The sequence below is a fragment of the Ctenopharyngodon idella genome, chromosome 13 (genome assembly GCF_019924925.1).
Source record: "Ctenopharyngodon idella isolate HZGC_01 chromosome 13, HZGC01, whole genome shotgun sequence".
Lineage (NCBI taxonomy): Eukaryota > Metazoa > Chordata > Actinopteri > Cypriniformes > Xenocyprididae > Ctenopharyngodon > Ctenopharyngodon idella.
The window spans coordinates 27,676,589-27,696,719 of record NC_067232.1 but is presented as its reverse complement, the minus strand read 5'-3'; the positions used below and the strand labels follow the sequence as shown (position 1 = coordinate 27,696,719).

The following is a 20,131-nucleotide window of genomic DNA, read 5'->3' as shown; positions in this document are numbered from 1 at the left end:
CAACTCGCAATTCTGACTTTATATCACGCAATTCTGACTTTACAACTCACAATTCTGACTTTATAACTCGCAATTCTGACTTTATATCTCGCAATTCTGACTTTATATCTCACAATTCTGACTTTATATCACGCAATTCTGACTTTATAACTCGCAATTCTGACTTTATAACTCGCAATTCTGACTTTACAACTCGCAATTCTGACTTTACAACTCGCAATTCTGACTTTATATCTCGCAATTCTGACTTTATATCTCACAATTCTGACTTTATATCACGCAATTCTGACTTTATAACTCGCAATTCTGACTTTATAACTCGCAATTCTGACTTTACAACTCGCAATTCTGACTTTACAACTCGGAATTCTGACTTAACGTGCAATTCTGACTTTATAACTCGCAATTCTGACTATATCACACAATTCTGACTTTATATCGCACAATTCTGACTTAACGTGCAATTCTGTCTTTATATCACGCAATTCTGACTTTATATCGCACAATTCTGACTTAACGTGCAATTCTGACTTTATATTGTGCAAATCTGACTTTATATCACATAATTCTGACTTTATAACTCGCAATTCTGACTTTATAACTCGCAATTCTGACTTTATATCACGCAATTCTGACTTTATAACTCGCAATTCTGACTTTATAACTAGCAATTCTGACTTTATAACTAGCAATTCTGACTTTATATCTCACAATTCTGACTTTATATCACGCAATTCTGACTTTATATCACGCAATTCTGACTTAACGTGCAATTCTGACTTTATAACTCAGAATTCTGACTTTATAACTCGCAATTCTGACTATATCACACAATTCTGACTTTATATCGTGCAAATCTGACTTTATATCACATAATTCTGACTTTACAACTCACAATTCTGACTTTATATCACGCAATTCTGACTTTACAACTCGCAATTCTGACTTTATATCACGCAATTCTGACTTTATAACTCGCAATTCTGACTTTATATCACGCAATTCTGACTTTATAACTCACAATTCTGACTTTATAACTCGCAATTCTGACTTTATATCTCACAATTCTGACTTTATATCACGCAATTCTGACTTTACAACTCGGAATTTTGTCTTTACAACTCGGAATTCTGACTTTACAACTCGGAATTCTGACTTTACAACTCGGAATTCTGACTTAATGTGCAATTCTGACTTTATAACTCGCAATTCTGACTATATCACGCAATTCTGACTTTATATCGCACAATTCTGACTTAACGTGCAATTCTGACTTTATATTGTGCAAATCTGACTTTATATCACATAATTCTGACTTTATAACTCGCAATTCTGACTTTATATCTCACAATTCTGACTTTATATCTCACAATTCTGACTTTATAACTCGCAATTCTGACTTTATATCACGCAATTCTGACTTAACGTGCAATTCTGACTTTATATCACGCAATTCTGACTTTATATCTCACAATTCTGACTTTATAACTCGGAATTCTGACTTTATAACTCGCAATTCTGACTATATCACACAATTCTGACTTTATATTGTGCAAATCTGACTTTATATCACATAATTCTGACTTTACAACTCACAATTCTGACTTTATAACTCGCAATTCTGACTTTATATCACGCAATTCTGACTTTACAACTCACAATTCTGACTTTATAACTCGCAATTCTGACTTTACAACTCGGAATTCTGACTTTACAACTCGGAATTCTGACTTAACGTGCAATTCTGACTTTATATCACGCAATTCTGACTTTACAACTCACAATTCTGACTTTATATTGTGCAAATCTGACTTTATATCACATAATTCTGACTTTATAACTCGCAATTCTGACTTTATAACTCGCAATTCTGACTTTCTATCACGCAATTCTGACTTTACAACTCGCAATTCTGACTTTATAACTCGCAATTCTGTCTTTATATCACGCAATTCTGACTTTACAACTCGCAATTCTGACTTTATAACTCGCAATTCTGTCTTTCTATCACGCAATTCTGACTTTACAACTCGCAATTCTGACTTTATAACTCGCAATTCTGTCTTTATATCACGCAATTCTGACTTTACAACTCGCAATTCTGACTTTATAACTCGCAATTCTGTCTTTATATCACGCAATTCTGACTTTACAACTCGCAATTCTGACTTTATAACTCGCAATTCTGTCTTTATATCACGCAATTCTGACTTTACAACTCGCAATTCTGACTTTATAACTCGCAATTCTGTCTTTATATCACATAATTCTGACTTTACAACTCGCAATTCTGTCTTTATATCACGCAATTCTGACTTTATATCGCACAATTCTGACTTAACGTGCAATTCTGACTTTATATTGTGCAAATCTGACTTTATATCACATAATTCTGACTTTATAACTCGCAATTCTGACTTTATAACTCGCAATTCTGACTTTATATCACGCAATTCTGACTTTATAACTCGCAATTCTGACTTTATAACTAGCAATTCTGACTTTATAACTAGCAATTCTGACTTTATATCTCACAATTCTGACTTTATATCACGCAATTCTGACTTTATATCACGCAATTCTGACTTAACGTGCAATTCTGACTTTATAACTCAGAATTCTGACTTTATAACTCGCAATTCTGACTATATCACACAATTCTGACTTTATATCGTGCAAATCTGACTTTATATCACATAATTCTGACTTTACAACTCACAATTCTGACTTTATATCACGCAATTCTGACTTTACAACTCGCAATTCTGACTTTATATCACGCAATTCTGACTTTATAACTCGCAATTCTGACTTTATATCACGCAATTCTGACTTTATAACTCACAATTCTGACTTTATAACTCGCAATTCTGACTTTATATCTCACAATTCTGACTTTATATCACGCAATTCTGACTTTACAACTCGGAATTTTGTCTTTACAACTCGGAATTCTGACTTTACAACTCGGAATTCTGACTTTACAACTCGGAATTCTGACTTAATGTGCAATTCTGACTTTATAACTCGCAATTCTGACTATATCACGCAATTCTGACTTTATATCGCACAATTCTGACTTAACGTGCAATTCTGACTTTATATTGTGCAAATCTGACTTTATATCACATAATTCTGACTTTATAACTCGCAATTCTGACTTTATATCTCACAATTCTGACTTTATATCTCACAATTCTGACTTTATAACTCGCAATTCTGACTTTATATCACGCAATTCTGACTTAACGTGCAATTCTGACTTTATATCACGCAATTCTGACTTTATATCTCACAATTCTGACTTTATAACTCGGAATTCTGACTTTATAACTCGCAATTCTGACTATATCACACAATTCTGACTTTATATTGTGCAAATCTGACTTTATATCACATAATTCTGACTTTACAACTCACAATTCTGACTTTATAACTCGCAATTCTGACTTTATATCACGCAATTCTGACTTTACAACTCACAATTCTGACTTTATAACTCGCAATTCTGACTTTACAACTCGGAATTCTGACTTTACAACTCGGAATTCTGACTTAACGTGCAATTCTGACTTTATATCACGCAATTCTGACTTTACAACTCACAATTCTGACTTTATATTGTGCAAATCTGACTTTATATCACATAATTCTGACTTTATAACTCGCAATTCTGACTTTATAACTCGCAATTCTGACTTTCTATCACGCAATTCTGACTTTACAACTCGCAATTCTGACTTTATAACTCGCAATTCTGTCTTTATATCACGCAATTCTGACTTTACAACTCGCAATTCTGACTTTATAACTCGCAATTCTGTCTTTCTATCACGCAATTCTGACTTTACAACTCGCAATTCTGACTTTATAACTCGCAATTCTGTCTTTATATCACGCAATTCTGACTTTACAACTCGCAATTCTGACTTTATAACTCGCAATTCTGTCTTTATATCACGCAATTCTGACTTTACAACTCGCAATTCTGACTTTATAACTCGCAATTCTGTCTTTATATCACGCAATTCTGACTTTACAACTCGCAATTCTGACTTTATAACTCGCAATTCTGTCTTTATATCACATAATTCTGACTTTACAACTCGCAATTCTGTCTTTATATCACGCAATTCTGACTTTATATCGCACAATTCTGACTTAACGTGCAATTCTGACTTTATATTGTGCAAATCTGACTTTATATCACATAATTCTGACTTTATATCTCACAATTCTGACTTTATAACTCGCAATTCTGACTTTATAACTCGCAATTCTGACTTTATATCTCAGAATTCTGACTTTATATCACGCAATTCTGACTTTATATCACGCAATTCTGACTTTATATCACGCAATTCTGACTTAACGTGCAATTCTGACTTTATAACTCGGAATTCTGACTTTATAACTCGCAATTCTGACTATATCACACAATTCTGACTTTATATCGCACAATTCTGACTTTATATTGTGCAAATCTGACTTTATATCACATAATTCTGACTTTACAACTCACAATTCTGACTTTATATCACGCAATTCTGACTTTACAACTCACAATTCTGACTTTATAACTCGCAATTCTGACTTTACAACTCGGAATTCTGACTTTACAACTCGGAATTCTGACTTTACAACTCGGAATTCTGACTTAACGTGCAATTCTGACTTTATATCACGCAATTCTGACTTTACAACTCACAATTCTGACTTTATATCACGCAATTCTGACTTTATATCACGCAATTCTGACTTTATATCACGCAATTCTGACTTTATAACTCGCAATTCTGTCTTTATATCACGCAATTCTGACTTTACAACTCGCAATTCTGACTTTATAACTCGCAATTCTGTCTTTATATCACGCAATTCTGACTTTACAACTCGCAATTCTGACTTTATAACTCGCAATTCTGTCTTTCTATCACGCAATTCTGACTTTACAACTCGGAATTCTGACTTTACAACTCGCAATTCTGACTTTACAACTCGCAATTCTGACTTTATAACTCGCAATTCTGACTATATCACGCAATTCTGACTTTATATCGTGCAATTCTGACTTTATATCACATAATTCTGACTTTACAACTCACAATTCTGATTTTATATCACGCAATTCTGTCTTTATATCACACAATTCTGACTTTACAACTCGCAATTCTGACTTTACAACTCGCAATTCTGACTTTATATCACACAATTTTGATTTTGTAACTCAGAATTGTGAGTTTATATCTTGCAATTCTGAGAAAAAAAGTCAGAATTGTGAGATAAACTCGCAATTACCTTTTTATTTCATGGCGGAAACCAGCTTCCATACCTGAGTGACTGGATCAGTGTAAATAAATACCAGTGTAAACAGTTAATAATCCACACACTGTCAGCGCAGTGCATTATCTCAGATATCTGTTCAACGGAGGCAGCACTGATCGTGTTTAGTATGCATAGTCTGCACTAGAGGGCTGAGCTCTTCTTGAACAAAACAGACTTGTTCAAATAATCCCTTAATGAGAGCTTAACCATATGCAACACATGTTCATGCCGCAAAGTTTATTGATCTATTACTTCGCTATTATCTCAGGACACATGCTACAGCAGAGGAAATGCAGGGATTACAAATGAGCCACAGAGCTTTCCTTGAAACATGAAACCTTTTATACTCAACATGCTGGTTTGTGCTTTAATTTGCATTTAACCCAATGCATCAGGAATGGGAAAGCCTCAGATTTGGATGTGGGTTGATACCAGGCCAATAAATCAGCCAATCAGTCATAATTGGATCTGATCACAGATCATCAAACAGTCTCACGACGAGCGATTGGATCACCCGAAATGTTTACACCAAGGCCGCTCACCTCTGAGTATTTCCCTCTGTAATTGCCGAGGCTTCTCTCCACCCTGTGCAGCCGGTTTAAGAGCTGTTCTTTCGACAGACTCTCGACGCTGCCGGGCGAGTCTTCCGCTTCGCTCTCGATGTCTGATGGAGGGTCGTACGCCAGGGACGACTGGGCGTCATTCTCTCCGATGAGAGTGAGGGATTCTCTGGAGGAGCTTCTAACCAGACTGTCCCGTGAGCCGGAGCGGAAGAGCCCTTCACCACGACCCGAACCCCGGAGCAAAGACTCCACGGAAGACACCTTCTGCTGCAGCTTCTGGGCCAGAGACTGAGGCTCCTCTTTCTGGAGGACAATGAATACTTTAAATATACAAGCATTTCAAACCCTATTTAAGAACAAAGATTGAAACTTTAATCAGATCTATTACTCAGAAATGACAATGCAATACCTAAACATGAAAATGTTTTACTCCAACTGAAATCCAATGACAATTATACAACAATGGTACTCCACCAAAACGGGAGTGCTGAAAAAGGGAGATGCAATGTCCGTGACACATACAGTAATGTGCAAAAGTCATGCTTTACAAAAAATATTTGTTTTAAGACCTATACATTTTGCTTTAGTGACTTTCACACAGTACTGTATGTGTACGACCATTCAAAAGTTTGAGAATTTATGCTCACCAAGGCTGAAGTTATTTGATTAAAAATACAGTAAAACAGTAATATTGTGAAATATTGTGTATTAAACAACTATTTTAAATACTATTTACAATAGTTGTTTTCTATGTGAATATATAGTAAAATGAAATGTATTCTTGTGATCAAAGCTGAATTTTCAGCATCATTACTCCAGTCTTCAGTGTCACGTGATCCTTCAAAAAATCATTCTAATATGCTGATTTGCTGCTCAAGAAACATTTCTTAGTAATATCAATGTTGACCACAGTTATGCTGCTTCATATTTTTGTGGAAACCATGATACTTTTATTTCAGTATTCTTTGATTAATGAAAACGTTAAGAAAACCAGCATTTACTTGGAATATAAATCTTTTGTAACATTATAAATAGGGATGCACCAATATGAACATTTTGGCCGATACCCATAACCGATATTTCTTTATATTTGAAAGCCGATAACCGATATATTGGCCAGTAAATCTAAATCCAAAATTTTTAAATACATTGAGAGCCTGAATACTAAAATAAAAGTCTCACCATTAAAATCCATGTCCGATACCAATAACCGATAATTCTTCATATTTGAAACCCGATAACTGATATATTGGCCAATAAATCTAAATCCAAAATTTTTATATAAATTTTGAGAGCCTGATTATTAAAACAAAAGTCTCACCAATAAAAGCCATCTCTATTACCGATAACTGATAATTCTTTGTATTTGAAAGCTGATAACCGATATATTGGCCAATAAATCTAAATCCAAAATTTTTATATAAATTGACAACCTGATTACTATAACAAAAGTCTCACCATTAAAAGCCATCTCCGATACCGATAACCGATAATTCTTTATATTTGAAAGCCGATAACCGATATATTCGCCAATAAATCTAAATCCAAAATTTTTTATATAAGTTTTGAGAGCTTGATTACTAAAACAAAAGTCTCACCATTAATAGCCATGTCCAATACTGATAAACGATAATTCTTTATATTTGAAAGCTGATAACCGATATATTGGCCAATAATTTTTATTTCTAATTTCAAAACCATAATGGTGAACAGTGTCTCACCTGGAGAAAATAATCCATTATTTATAAGCTTTAATATATTCTTATTGGGTCCATAATGATACCGTTAAAATTAACATATCAGCCGATACCGATATGGCGGCCGATGTATCGTGCATCCCTAATTATAAAAGTCTACTGTCCCTTTTGATGAATTTAATGCATCTTTGCTGAATAAAAGTAATCATTTCTTTCATAAATAATGACTCTGCCATCAAACTTGTTTCAGAAAATTCTGCAACAAACACAAATCAGTTCAAATCAGTTCTTGAACATTACACATTAAAGCACATTAACTATACTGTCACTTGCCTGAGGAGAAGCGATTCCATCCCCATTCACACTGCCTCTCGGAGAGCTGCCGGCTGCTTTAGCAATGCTCTGCATCAGAACAGAACCAACAAACATTAGTGAAAGAGTGTCTCAGTGGTCAACTTTAGGCCCGGTTGGTTAGTATTCCTCCAGCCATCGTGCTGCACCCCGATTACTCTGGGAGCAATATTAGTTTTTGCTACGAGAAATGCAGGGGCTTCTGGTTACACCCACCCTAACCTCATGCAACTCGGAGAGGAACACAGGGGTTAAATACAAACGTAGACAGCATAACTACTGCGTTAAACAAACAAGGAGTTAAACACAGCAGCACTACACTAGCAGCTTTGTCAAGGGCAAACAGTCCAAACCCACTAGAGGAGCTGGTTACTGAGAGCGTGTGCGTTTGGCATTGTGGAGTTCTGCAGGAGTTAGACGGCCACAGCGTTCTCCCTGAGGTAGATGAAAGAAGTCATGGGTAATTTTACTCTGTTTATGTTCATGGACATGAGAATGTATCAGAACACGAATCTAGTTCTGTTGTACTTCACAATTGAATGGATGCATGTTTCCGCCACTAAATAATTAGATAAAAGAGGTAATTGCGACTTATTATCTCACAATTCTGACTTTTTTTCTCAGAACTGTGACTTTGTATTGCGCAATTCTGATTTATATCACACAATTCTGACTTTATATAATGCAAATCTGACTTTATATCGCACAGTTCTGACTATCATGCAATTCTGACTTTATATCGCGCAATTCAGACCTTCTATCACAAAATTCTGACTTTATATCGTGCAAATCTGGCTTTATATCTCGCAATTCTGACTATATCATGCAATTCTGACTTTATATCGTGCAATTCTGACTTTATATCACAAAATTCTGACTTTATATCGTGCAATTCTGACTATATATAATGCAAATCTGACTTTATATCGCGCAATTCTGACTATCATGCAATTCTGGCTTTATATCACACAATTCTGACTACATCACGCAATTCAGACTTTCTATCACAAAATTCTGACTTTATATTGTGCACATCTGGCTTTATATCTCGCAATTCTGACTATATCATGCAATTCTGACTTTATATCTCGCAATTCTGACTTTATAACTTGCAAATCTGACTTTATAACATGCAATTTTGACTTTATGACGCAATTTTGACTTTATATCACGAAATTCTGACTCTATATCGTGCAATTCTGAGAAAAAAAAAGTCAGACATGTGAGATGCAAACTCACAATTGCAAGAAAAAAAGTCAGAATTGCGAGATAAAAAGTCGCAACTACATTTTTTTATTTTTTTATTCAGTGGCGGAAACAAGCTTCCATAGAATTGAATGCTTTTAATATGAAAAATAAAAATAACAATCTAAAGCTGCATGCACACTGTATAACTATTTCTTTTTTCAGGCATAACATTGGCAACATTAAAGTTTAATTTTTGCGCGTAAATGAGAACTTTGTGCTGTTTAACATCCAGTGTTGTCCCTGTTTCAGCTAAGATGCATATCATATAGTCTGACATAAAATATAGTAAGATTTCATAAAATTAGAAAAAAATAAAAATTTAAAATTTAAAAATGATGCATAAATCATAAAAATATGAAAAATTTACCAAAGTCCAGACCTCGGTGACCTCAAAAAGATGGGTTTAAATGCTGGAAATGGAATTTTGCTGCAGGTCAAAGGTCAAAGCTAGTCATATTTAAAATCAACAACTGAAGCTCACTTTCTGTCTGCTGTGCAGAAGACAATCCCTACACACTTCAGGCCAAAAGTAATAAAGCACAGCATTATCAGACATTTTTCATTTTGATAACCAAGGACACTCAAACCACAAGTATCCTTCAGAACATTTTACACAAGCCAGTTTAGCAATACACACTTCCAGTTTACTGAGTGAGGACCTAAACACATTTGCATATGCCAATGAAGGCCAGGGAGATTTTGACTATGTAATGTCACATTATAAACACAACACCAGCAGTATATTTATGCTGTTATCATTGCACCTGTCTATAATATTGCTGTACAGTATCAATTCAAGGCCAAATTAATGAACAATACTGCAAATAGCAGCATCAGAAATTAACACAATATGTCCCTAGAATTAATTTGCAGGGCATTTTAACCTTTATTACAGCATTTTTTCTCTAATCATATAAAAAACACAGTTTGTTGCAATGCTGAAGGGAAAAGGTAATGCAAAGCTTTCTAACAAACACCACACAGCAGTTAAATGAGAGTCTCTGCTTAATCAGATTAGGGTCAATCGAGATGTATATAAGTATGTTTATTTAATAAAAATATACCCTTAAACATTCATATACATTCCAACCTAATCCCATTATGCTAAAAAAACAAAATTAAGTCCACTTTACACATCAGAATGTCCTTGTAAATTTCAATTTCAAAAAGACAGAATTGCATAATACTTTTGTCCATGTCAACCTAATGGACAAGATAATGTGGCCAATAATACACCAGATCACATGAGCAGAGCACATTGATCTGATTGGTGGTGCTGTATGTCAGCTGACGTGTGTGTAATGTGCTCAGGTGCATGTGAAGGGATTATCTGTATCTAGAGATAATGAGCAAATCCTTCTGTCAGAGCTGAGCCTCTACCTTCTCTACAAACACTATAAAGCCCTGGGTATACTTCGTCTTTTCACAGTCGAACGCACAGCCTTGCAAAGTACACTTCATTTGACTCGTGGGCATACACAGGCGTTCGAATCTCTCGTCACGAGTTACAACCCACGTAAACATCTTTGTATTCTTTCATGCTAAAGTTGTACAAATGAGGGTACTTTCGAACCTCTTCGCACAATCTCTTGTCTATGTAGCCAATGTCGCTGTATCTTGCATGAGCTCCGGTGTCATGAGAAATCGAGACCCCCGCAGGAAACGGGTCTCCTTTAGGACGCAAGCGGTAATGCCTGATCAAAAGTTGTCATTGCAATGTCTTGACTGATTATAACCTATTTAACTATTGTATGATGTTTATTACATTAAGTGCACAAACAACAACATGCTTGAAATGTAAAATGAATGCCTATGTATTGCATAATAAAACAAACTGGAAACACAACCATGCCTAAAAATGTATTTTTATAAGGTTAAGGATTGTTAACACATACAATGCTCTGTAAAAGTAATTTAATATTAATTTTTACACAATAATAGTACTGTGGTAGAATATATAATAATACTATAATACATTTTAATTGTCATGCTAAGTACACACAAACATCATTATTTTGAAACATGTAATTGGGAACTATATTGGAAGCAAAAAACATACCGAATATAATATAAGCTAAGCTAGCAGGCTAATCGGGTAAATGTATGCTATGCTAGTACGAAAGCGAACTAAAAAAAAAAAAACAGTAAGAACGGTTTGCCACCTTGTGGATAAATTAATTATTGCAAAACAATTAAAGGTGCAGTATGTATGATTTCTGTCCACTAGAGGTCGCTAGAGGCCTATTCAAAACAAAGGTGTAGCTTGATGAAGCCAAGTTTGAGCGTGGAATCTTGGGACATGTGGTCTTCACCTCAACGGACGGTGCAAAAGAATAGGGATAGGACTCGGGCAGAAATCATGTTCATGGATGCGATTATTAACGTTACTGTAGTATGAAGCAGAGCAGGACCGAGTGTTGTGGGAGCTGAACGAGGCTGCTGGGGCGACTGCGCAACACACGCCGCGAGCAGCGGGACTTTTATTATGCCACAGTCGCCGGCGCTGGCGCCACTTCCGCTTTTCCAGTCATGATTATGAGGTAACGCAGCTCTGTTTATCATATTAGATACATTTGAGTGTGTTGAAAATGTTATAATGTTACTCTGTGCGTTCGCTCAGTGGCTGCTGTGAGACACTGTTACACACTGCATTAAGACAGATCGATTTTAGAATATCATATTAAATGCTGGATGGATTGTGTTGATAAACGGCATGCAATTAATTTTAAAATGTATTGTTTGATGCTATGTTAGCTGCTTCACAAAATAGTGTTTTTCTCTGAGGCATGGTAAAGCATGGTACTCGCAAAAAATCAAGAAAATTTGATTTAAACAATAAGACTAAACGTGTTGAGTTATATAACAACAATTAGTTTTCTGTCTATAGATATATCAAAACAGTTGTTCCCTTGTCTATTAAAACGTAATATATTAAAGCGTCTTTGGTGTTTCCATGGTTTCTACAAAATAAAAGCGGAAACCGAGGGTAACGCGGGTATGACGCAATTGACAGGCGACTCCTCACACGTCCCGGAGCCTTGGTTAAAATTGCAATTTTCTCACGATTTACAAATAGTTGTAAACATTTGGGATATTGTAAGTACTCAAGTGAACAAAATATATAACACTGGCCTAGTGGTTTTTGGATATTTTACTGCAAAAATCTTACATATTGCACCTTTAAATGCGCATGTGCAACCTGTACAAAAAAATACTACCTATTAAAAGTCCGTTGAACCAAAGGGATCCCTCTGGGTCCTAAAGGAGACCCAATTCCTGGGGGGGGGAATTTCTCCGACTACCTTGTGAATCGAGGCCCCCAGGGCACGGTTGCCACCTTGTGGATAAACTAATTATTGCAAAAAAATTAAATGCGCTTGTGCGTGTACAGTACGTGCATACTCTTCTGATGGCGAAATTCGCGTCTTGCGCACTGTACACTGACCCTCGCGTAAGCTTAAAAAGTGAAGTATACTTTGGGCTTAACTGTACTGGAAAAAGAGCAAGCTGTTACCAAGTAAAGAGGCCTTACTGTAAAACGTAAGTAATTAAGATTAGGAAAAAAACATTTTATATTATATTACTTAACCAAGTAACATAACCATTAGATCCCCCTTGTGTCAGTTTTAAAATCAAAAAACAATGTAAATAAGTGTAAAATAACTAAAGTGTGCACTGGGAAACATTGACGCAAGTCATGCGGAAGGACCTTCAGTATTCCAAGTTTAGAGGCACAAAACCTTTAAACAAAGAATCGGAAGTTTTTGCCTAATTAATTTCGCAAGGAAATCACAAGGACTCTCAGGGAACAGCAAGGGAACATTCAACATTGTATAACCGAGGGGAATCTATGAGGATACTACTTGGGGAAAGGGACAGGGAATCCATGGCCAATTTCTAACACTACGGGAATAACATTCATTCCTGGAGACGCCAAATTAGAGGAACCATTCTGAGGTACAAAAAAGAAAAAAAAAAAAAAAAAAAAATGGAGAAAAGCAACTGCCATCCCACAAATCAGGCCTAACGAGGAACGCAAGATATTAGATGCAGGGGTTAGGAGCGAGATGCCTTTGAGTTATGCAGAGCGGCTAGTGAAACGGTTAAAGCTGCAAGCAGGTGTTACTCGGCCTCCTCTAGCCCATAACCTCCAAAGGCATCGCAGAGGAACGGAGGAGGGTTTGTTGTATTTCTCGAGGGGTGAGGAAGAGGAGGCGATGTGTGAGGACAGACTCACCGCACTGGGCACCTGGGCCGCTTTGGGTCGTTTCGAGTGGTCCAGAGCAAAGATAGTATACTCAGAGAGAAAAGCAGGTTCTGCTATCATCCCAGCCAGCAGCTGAACGACCCCCCCCATACGAGTCAACGCATTAATGACGGGACCGAGGAGTGAAGAGCAATGAGAAAACAACACAATGAGTGAAACGACAGAAAAAGAGTCAGAGGATGAGAGAATGACATCTGTGGAAACAGAAAGAGAATTGAGACAGCGGATCCACACTGAGGCAGCAGACTTACACTGTTTGATGTCACTACCAAAGCTGATTTTGTCTCTAAGATGTGACTGACATTTTGTCTCTAGTTCCATGATTGGCATTAAAGCATGATATGTCATTAGTAGAGACATCAAAAAGGTAATTCTAGCCATCATGGCACAGAAGAAATTAGGGCTCAAAAATAAGGATGGGTCAGTGAGTTGACAAAGCTGTGTTGTCACTTTATCTTACGGTTTTTGATGATGTATGTTTCTAGTTTTTGTGTTTCTATTGCTTGTGTAAAGTTTTGCTGAATTAAATATGTCACCAAGGCAGTTTTGACTTTAGTATGGAAGCTTGTTTCTGCCACTAAATAAAAAATTTAAAAAGTCAGAATTGCGAGATATAAAGTCAGAATTGAGTGATATAAAGTCAGAATTGAGTGATATAAAGTCAGAATTGCGATATAAAGTCAGAATTGCGATATAAAGTCAGAATTGCGAGATATAAAGTCAGAATTGAGTGTTATAAAGTCAGAATTGCGAGATATAAAGTCAGAATTGAGTGATATAAAGTCAGAATTGCGAGATATAAAGTCAGAATTGCGAGTTATAAAGTCAGAATTGTGTGACAAAGTCAGAATTGAGTGATATAAAGTCAGAATTGAGTGATATAAAGTCAGAATTGCGAGTTATAAAGTCAGAATTGCGAGTTATAAAGTCAGAATTGTGTGATATAAAGTCAGAATTGTGTGATATAAAGTCAGAATTGAGTGTTATAAAGTCAGAATTGCGTTATATAAAGTCAGAACTGCGTGATATAAAGTCAGAATTGCGTCGTATAAAGACTTTTTCTCAGAATTGAGAGTTTATATCTCACAACTCTGACTTTGTAACTTGCAATTCTGACTTTTTAACTAAGTCAAAATTCTGACATAAAAAGACGCAATTACCTTTTTTATTTCATAGTGGAAACAAGCTTCCATACTAGTGATAGCCTTGGACTCAAACCTCTAAAACTTATTTTTCATTAAAACATATAAAATCATAACATAAAAGTGTAATATAATAAAAATAGAATATAATAAAATGCATAATAGTATAAAATCTATATTATAAATGCATATAAATCTTTATAAATACTACCATATCTATTATATATTCATAAATACTATATATATATATATATATATATATATTATAATATTTATTTCATTATATAAAGTTTTTAATTTTAAAGGGTTAGTTCACCCAAAAATGAAAATTCAGTCATTAATTACTCACCATTCGTGTCGTTCCACACTCTTTGTTCATCAAACTGCCGAAGTCACACCCCCCAGTGGTGAACCATTGAAATTTCGAAACACTTATGACATAATGAAGCCTCGTTTACTGAAATCATGTGACTTTGGCAGTTTGATAAACATTCCGAACCACTGATTCAAAACAAAAGATTCATAAAGCTTCATGAAGCAGTGTTTTGAAATCGTCCATCACTAGATATTGTTAAAGTCGTTATTTTGTTTTTTTGCCGCACACAAAAAGTATTCTCGCCGCTTCATAACATTAAGGTTGAACCACTGTAGTCACATGACTGTTTTACATATGACTTCAGTTGCTTTCTGGGCATTGAAAGTGTAAATTATTTTTCTGTCAGTGCAGGCCTCGCTGAGCCATCGGATTTCATCAAAAATATCTTAATTTGTGTTCTGAAGATGAATGAAGGTCTTACGGGTGTGTAACAACATGAGGGTGAGTAATTAATGACAGAAGTTTCATTTTTAGGTGAACTAACCCTTTAAATATACAGAAAATATAAAAATTCTGACAAACATCAATTTAGGTTTTTGTATATATTAATTGTGGCAGGGCCAATGAAAATGTTGGCAATGCTAGTAAAAAAATAAACCAAAAAAAAAAAAAAAATCCTTATTGTTGAGCCCTGGAAATGCTGAAATGATGTGGAATTCATTCTGAGATCTGGTGGAAATTTCAAAAAGAAATACAAACAGAAAATGTGAGAGACAAAAGTGCAATCAAAACCTCGGCTCACGGGTCAGTGAAACGGTTCACCCGCAATGGTGATATACTTCATTCTATTTGAGCTGTGATTCATAAAAGAGGACAAAAACATCAATAAAACAAAAAAATAGTAACTCAATTCAGGCTACTTTGATGAAATTCTCAAAGATAAACCAAGAAGAGTGTCTGAAAGTCCATTACTATTTCATAAGGTGTATTCATAAGTCATTTATTTATCAAGTATAAAGATTCATGCTTCAAAGGGGGTCTAATGTTACGGTCCAGAAATGACAAAACTGAACTATTATTAGCCTGCATTAGTACAATAATAGCATGTCATGTGTTACCAAACAGCTGGAGATTATTAAACTGATTTTATATCTCTATAAAACAAGAGGTAGATCATTTAACTTAACCAGCATTTTAATTCACAGACTATTAAATCTTTATTTAGACACTTACGTGACACTTAATATTAAAATTTCAAACCAAGTAAATACTTGAATTCTAATATAGGACACGTTGTACATCCCACACCTCTGACAAACACCAAAACTCAATGGAAGTAAAACAATTAGCAGATCTGACCTGACCCAAAGGCATTTATTAAATGTATTGTGTCTGCAATCTTGTGAAAAGCACGTGTTATTGTGTATTCTTATTCATAACGGTTCAGATATTCTATGCAGAAGAGTTAAAGGGCATATCTGGCACATGGAAGCAGCTGCTGCTCATTTACATGCACTCAAGACCAATGAGAAGAAGGCCCGTTTTCGTTTGTCTGCGTACCTCTCTGTCGTTGGGGGAGGCCGAGGCATCCTGATGCAGGAAAGGGGGTTGAGCACGCCTCTCTCCTGAACTCACCTGCCGGACACAGACATGTGTTTTATACATCAAGACACAATAATCACATTACAGTCAGAGGAAACTACTGCTGGAGACCGTCTTTAAAGTCACCATGAGATCGAAATTGACAGTGAAATATCACATTATTTATTATAAATGATTAGAATCATAATTTTTGTTAAATTCATGTGCCTTGTAATCTTGAATCAAAATAACTTTCCCTCCCTCTTGCAGCATCTTTCTCTGATGATGAGGGCGGGGCAACCTGTCACTCACATGAGATCCACCAATAGCAAACCACAACCATCCAATCAAGCCCTGCCCTACATTTGTTCTTGTTTGCAAAGCAGTTTCACTCAGATATGTGTCACAATAGGGAAGAAAAGACTATCACAGCTTCCGTTTCATGCCGAATTTAACCTTGTTTTACTGTGCTGATTTCAACTAGAGGCCAAACACAAAAGAAATGTCATATTTAAATAGCAAAAACACAAAATTAAGTTCTGCATGAAGAAAATGTCCAAAAAATTTTTATTTTAAGGGACATCGAGACATTTCCCCCTCAAATATTCATTATTGTACAGAAGAAAATCCTCCTGCCCTGGAAATTTGCATTTTCTGTTCAAGTGTAACCATACCATGGTAGTACTGTGGTACTAAAAACACATTTTAGTATGAAAATTAACCATGGTTTTATTATAGTAAAAGTGTAGTAACCATGTTTTTTTGGCAGATTGATTACCATTTGTATAACCACAGTTTTATTACAAATACCATGGTTAAACTTAGTGTATCATAACCATGGTTAATTTGTGGTTACTATGGTTTAAGTATAATAACCATGTTTTTGTTTTTTTTTGTTTGTTTGTTTTTGTAGTAAAACCATGGTTAACTTTCATAAGTAGTACTTTTTTTGTATGTACATATATCATAGTATTATGCATAGTCATTAAATAAAAATAATAAAATATACTTATAGTCAGTTACAATATATAATTATTATTATTGCGTTTTCTGTTCAAGTTAACAAATACTACCATGATTGTGCACTTCACAATATAACTTTTATAGTTTCACAACAGCAGATTAATAAGAATTACATTTTTCAAATTACAACAGGCTGGTTTTATATTTAGGTTTAAATGTGATTAATTGTTAGAAAAATCCTGCAAATACAAATAAACAGTGTAATATAGGTTTCAATTTCATTATGAAACATGACATAAATATATATAAATTGATATAAATAGGGTAAAATATGACACAGACATATCTTTTTATTATTATATCATTTTTATTTATTTATAACATATATTTACATTACATATATTTTATCTATAATACATTTGCTTAATAATTAAACCAAACTGAAGACAATGTTTAACCTTTCAATAACACGTCTGTTTAGGGAAACTTGTGTCTGGTTAACAGGTCTGGTTGGTTTGTGGTTCATTAAGTAGTTGACAGACCAACACCCAAAATCCAGAAACGTCTGCTCTGATGATAAACCTTCAGATGTGCTCTGAAATCTCTTAAATGTCATTATATTAACTACATGACTTATCTTAATACCATGGTAAATACACAAAAAGTACTGGCAGTACCATGGTACAGGGAACATCCTGACACCTATTTTCAACAACATACCAAAAAAGTACCAGGTATTACCATGATTTTTGGACATGTACCACAGTAGTACCATGGTATTCTTAGAAGTACCATAGTATTATTTGAAATACCTTGGAATACCATGTTTATACCATGATGCTTGGGAACCATTCAGTACCATATTACAACAATCTGATGCTTCAACTGTAATTTTGGTACTGTTTTGTCAGTGTATAACCAATCCGCTAGTTTATTAGTTATTTAAAGAGCTTATACTGTGATTTAAATCTATAATACACGGTAATAAGTGTGTTAGCAGGCATCCTTGTAGTATATACTTGATGTTGTGTTTTGTTTTGTTAGCATACATGCTACATGAGCAAAGTGCACTGACCTGCGCCTGCGCGCTGCTCCGCTGAGGCGACTGCTCCTCTATCACCTTCTGCTTCAGTTTCTTAAACATCGCTCCATGCGATAATTGTCACGTCAGGAAAGGTTTTACTGTCCGATTACCAGTGTAAGAAACTTGATGTATGTGTGGAAGAGAGCAGTGCGCAGATGCAGCTGACGTGGAGGAAAAGTGAACAGCTACGGGTGCACGAGAGGCTCAAAAGAGTTATTGAACTCGCATATTTCAATGTCACTAGAAGAACATAAACTCAGACAGTGAGACACTTTAAAAAAAAATATATATATATATACTTTGATATATGAAATGCTGCTAAAATTCAAGTACAAGTGTATTTATGTGGTACTGCAGGGTATTTTCAAGAATACCATGGTAGTATTGTGGTACTAAAAACGTATTTTAGTATGAAAATTAAACATTTATTGTAGTAAAAGTGTAGTAACCATGTTTTTGTTTTTTTGTTGTTTGGCGGATTGATTACCGTTTGTATAACCACAGTTTTATTACAAAGACCATGGTTAAACTTAGTGTATCAAAACCATGGTTAATTACCATGGTTAAACTACAATAACCATGTTTTTTTTTTGTAGTAAAACCACGGTTAATTTTCATAAGTAGTACCTTTTTTGTATGTAGATACAATATCATAATATTATGCATATTTATTAAATAAAAATACTAAAACTATACTTAAAGTCAATTAAAACATACAATTATTATTATTTATAATAATTTTAACTTACATTTAGATTTCTGAAGAAGTCTTATGATCAAAATATAATAAAATGTTATAGTAATAATTATCATATGATTTAGAATTTAAAAGGCAGATTTTTCTGTTGTATGTTATTGAAGACATTATTACGCTCATTCGACGTACAAATCTTGTTAAAATTTCAATGTTGACTACATTTTTATTAACCTTTTTACAAGTATTTAGCATCAAATGTTGTTTCAACATTGAAACAACATTACTTCAACCACATTTCAACATTGAAAACTTCAACAAAAGAAACTTTCATATGAAAATAAGCAAATTAAATTATGTGCATATAATCCTCTTGGCAAATATTTTGTTCTTGTCATTGTTTATGTACTCAGGCTGTGCTCTTCTACACATCTCAGGGGTCAAAGGTCACAGTGATAAGGTCACTGGCAACCCACAGGCTCTGTGATCAAACCCCAGAAGGGAAGTTACTCTACTGTCACTGTAGAAACTGCGTTGTATAATTCACTTCGGATAACAAGTATCCACCTAATGAGCCATGAATATTTGATTACAGTGGGCTGTACGATTGAAAACAACACATTATTTATGGATGAGATGTCTAGGTAATGTATATTCACACATGATGTGTTCAGTGGGTCACTGTTTCTTGTGCTTTAAAGCATTAATTTTGCCCTCCATTTAATCTCATTGCTGTCTGGGAGAAACAATTAAGGTATTAAAGAGATCTCAACTGTGATTTTTCTTACTTTTTGGCTCAGTGTTGCACATAATCTTGATAAGCTCTAGAGGGCGCTCATTGTAACTGTATTAAAGCCGTAGTGTCTTTGATCAAGTCTATGGGAAGACAATAATAAAACA

The 20,131-nt window shown here is 34.9% G+C and overlaps 1 protein-coding gene across 4 annotated transcripts in view; it reads right to left on the bottom strand.

Annotated features, from left to right (window-relative positions):
- golga4 (golgin A4) overlaps positions 1-18,745 on the bottom strand; it is a 51,555-nt gene extending 32,810 nt beyond the window's left edge. For 2 of the 4 annotated variants that reach the window (XM_051916657.1, XM_051916658.1), the window contains exons 1-5: positions 18,529-18,745; positions 16,470-16,544; positions 13,422-13,523; positions 7,915-7,987; positions 5,868-6,187 (exon numbers count right to left, since the gene is read on the bottom strand). In XM_051916657.1, coding sequence (XP_051772617.1) covers positions 5,868-6,187; positions 7,915-7,987; positions 13,422-13,523; positions 16,470-16,544; positions 18,529-18,597 — 639 coding nt within the window. In that variant the 5' untranslated portion in view covers positions 18,598-18,745. Of the gene's footprint in view, positions 1-5,867; positions 6,192-7,914; positions 7,988-13,421; positions 13,524-16,469; positions 16,545-18,528 lie in introns of all 4 variants that reach the window. The other 2 variants (XM_051916659.1, XM_051916660.1) reach the window with 2 other exon arrangements.
- Between the last annotated feature and the right edge of the window lie 1,386 nt (positions 18,746-20,131).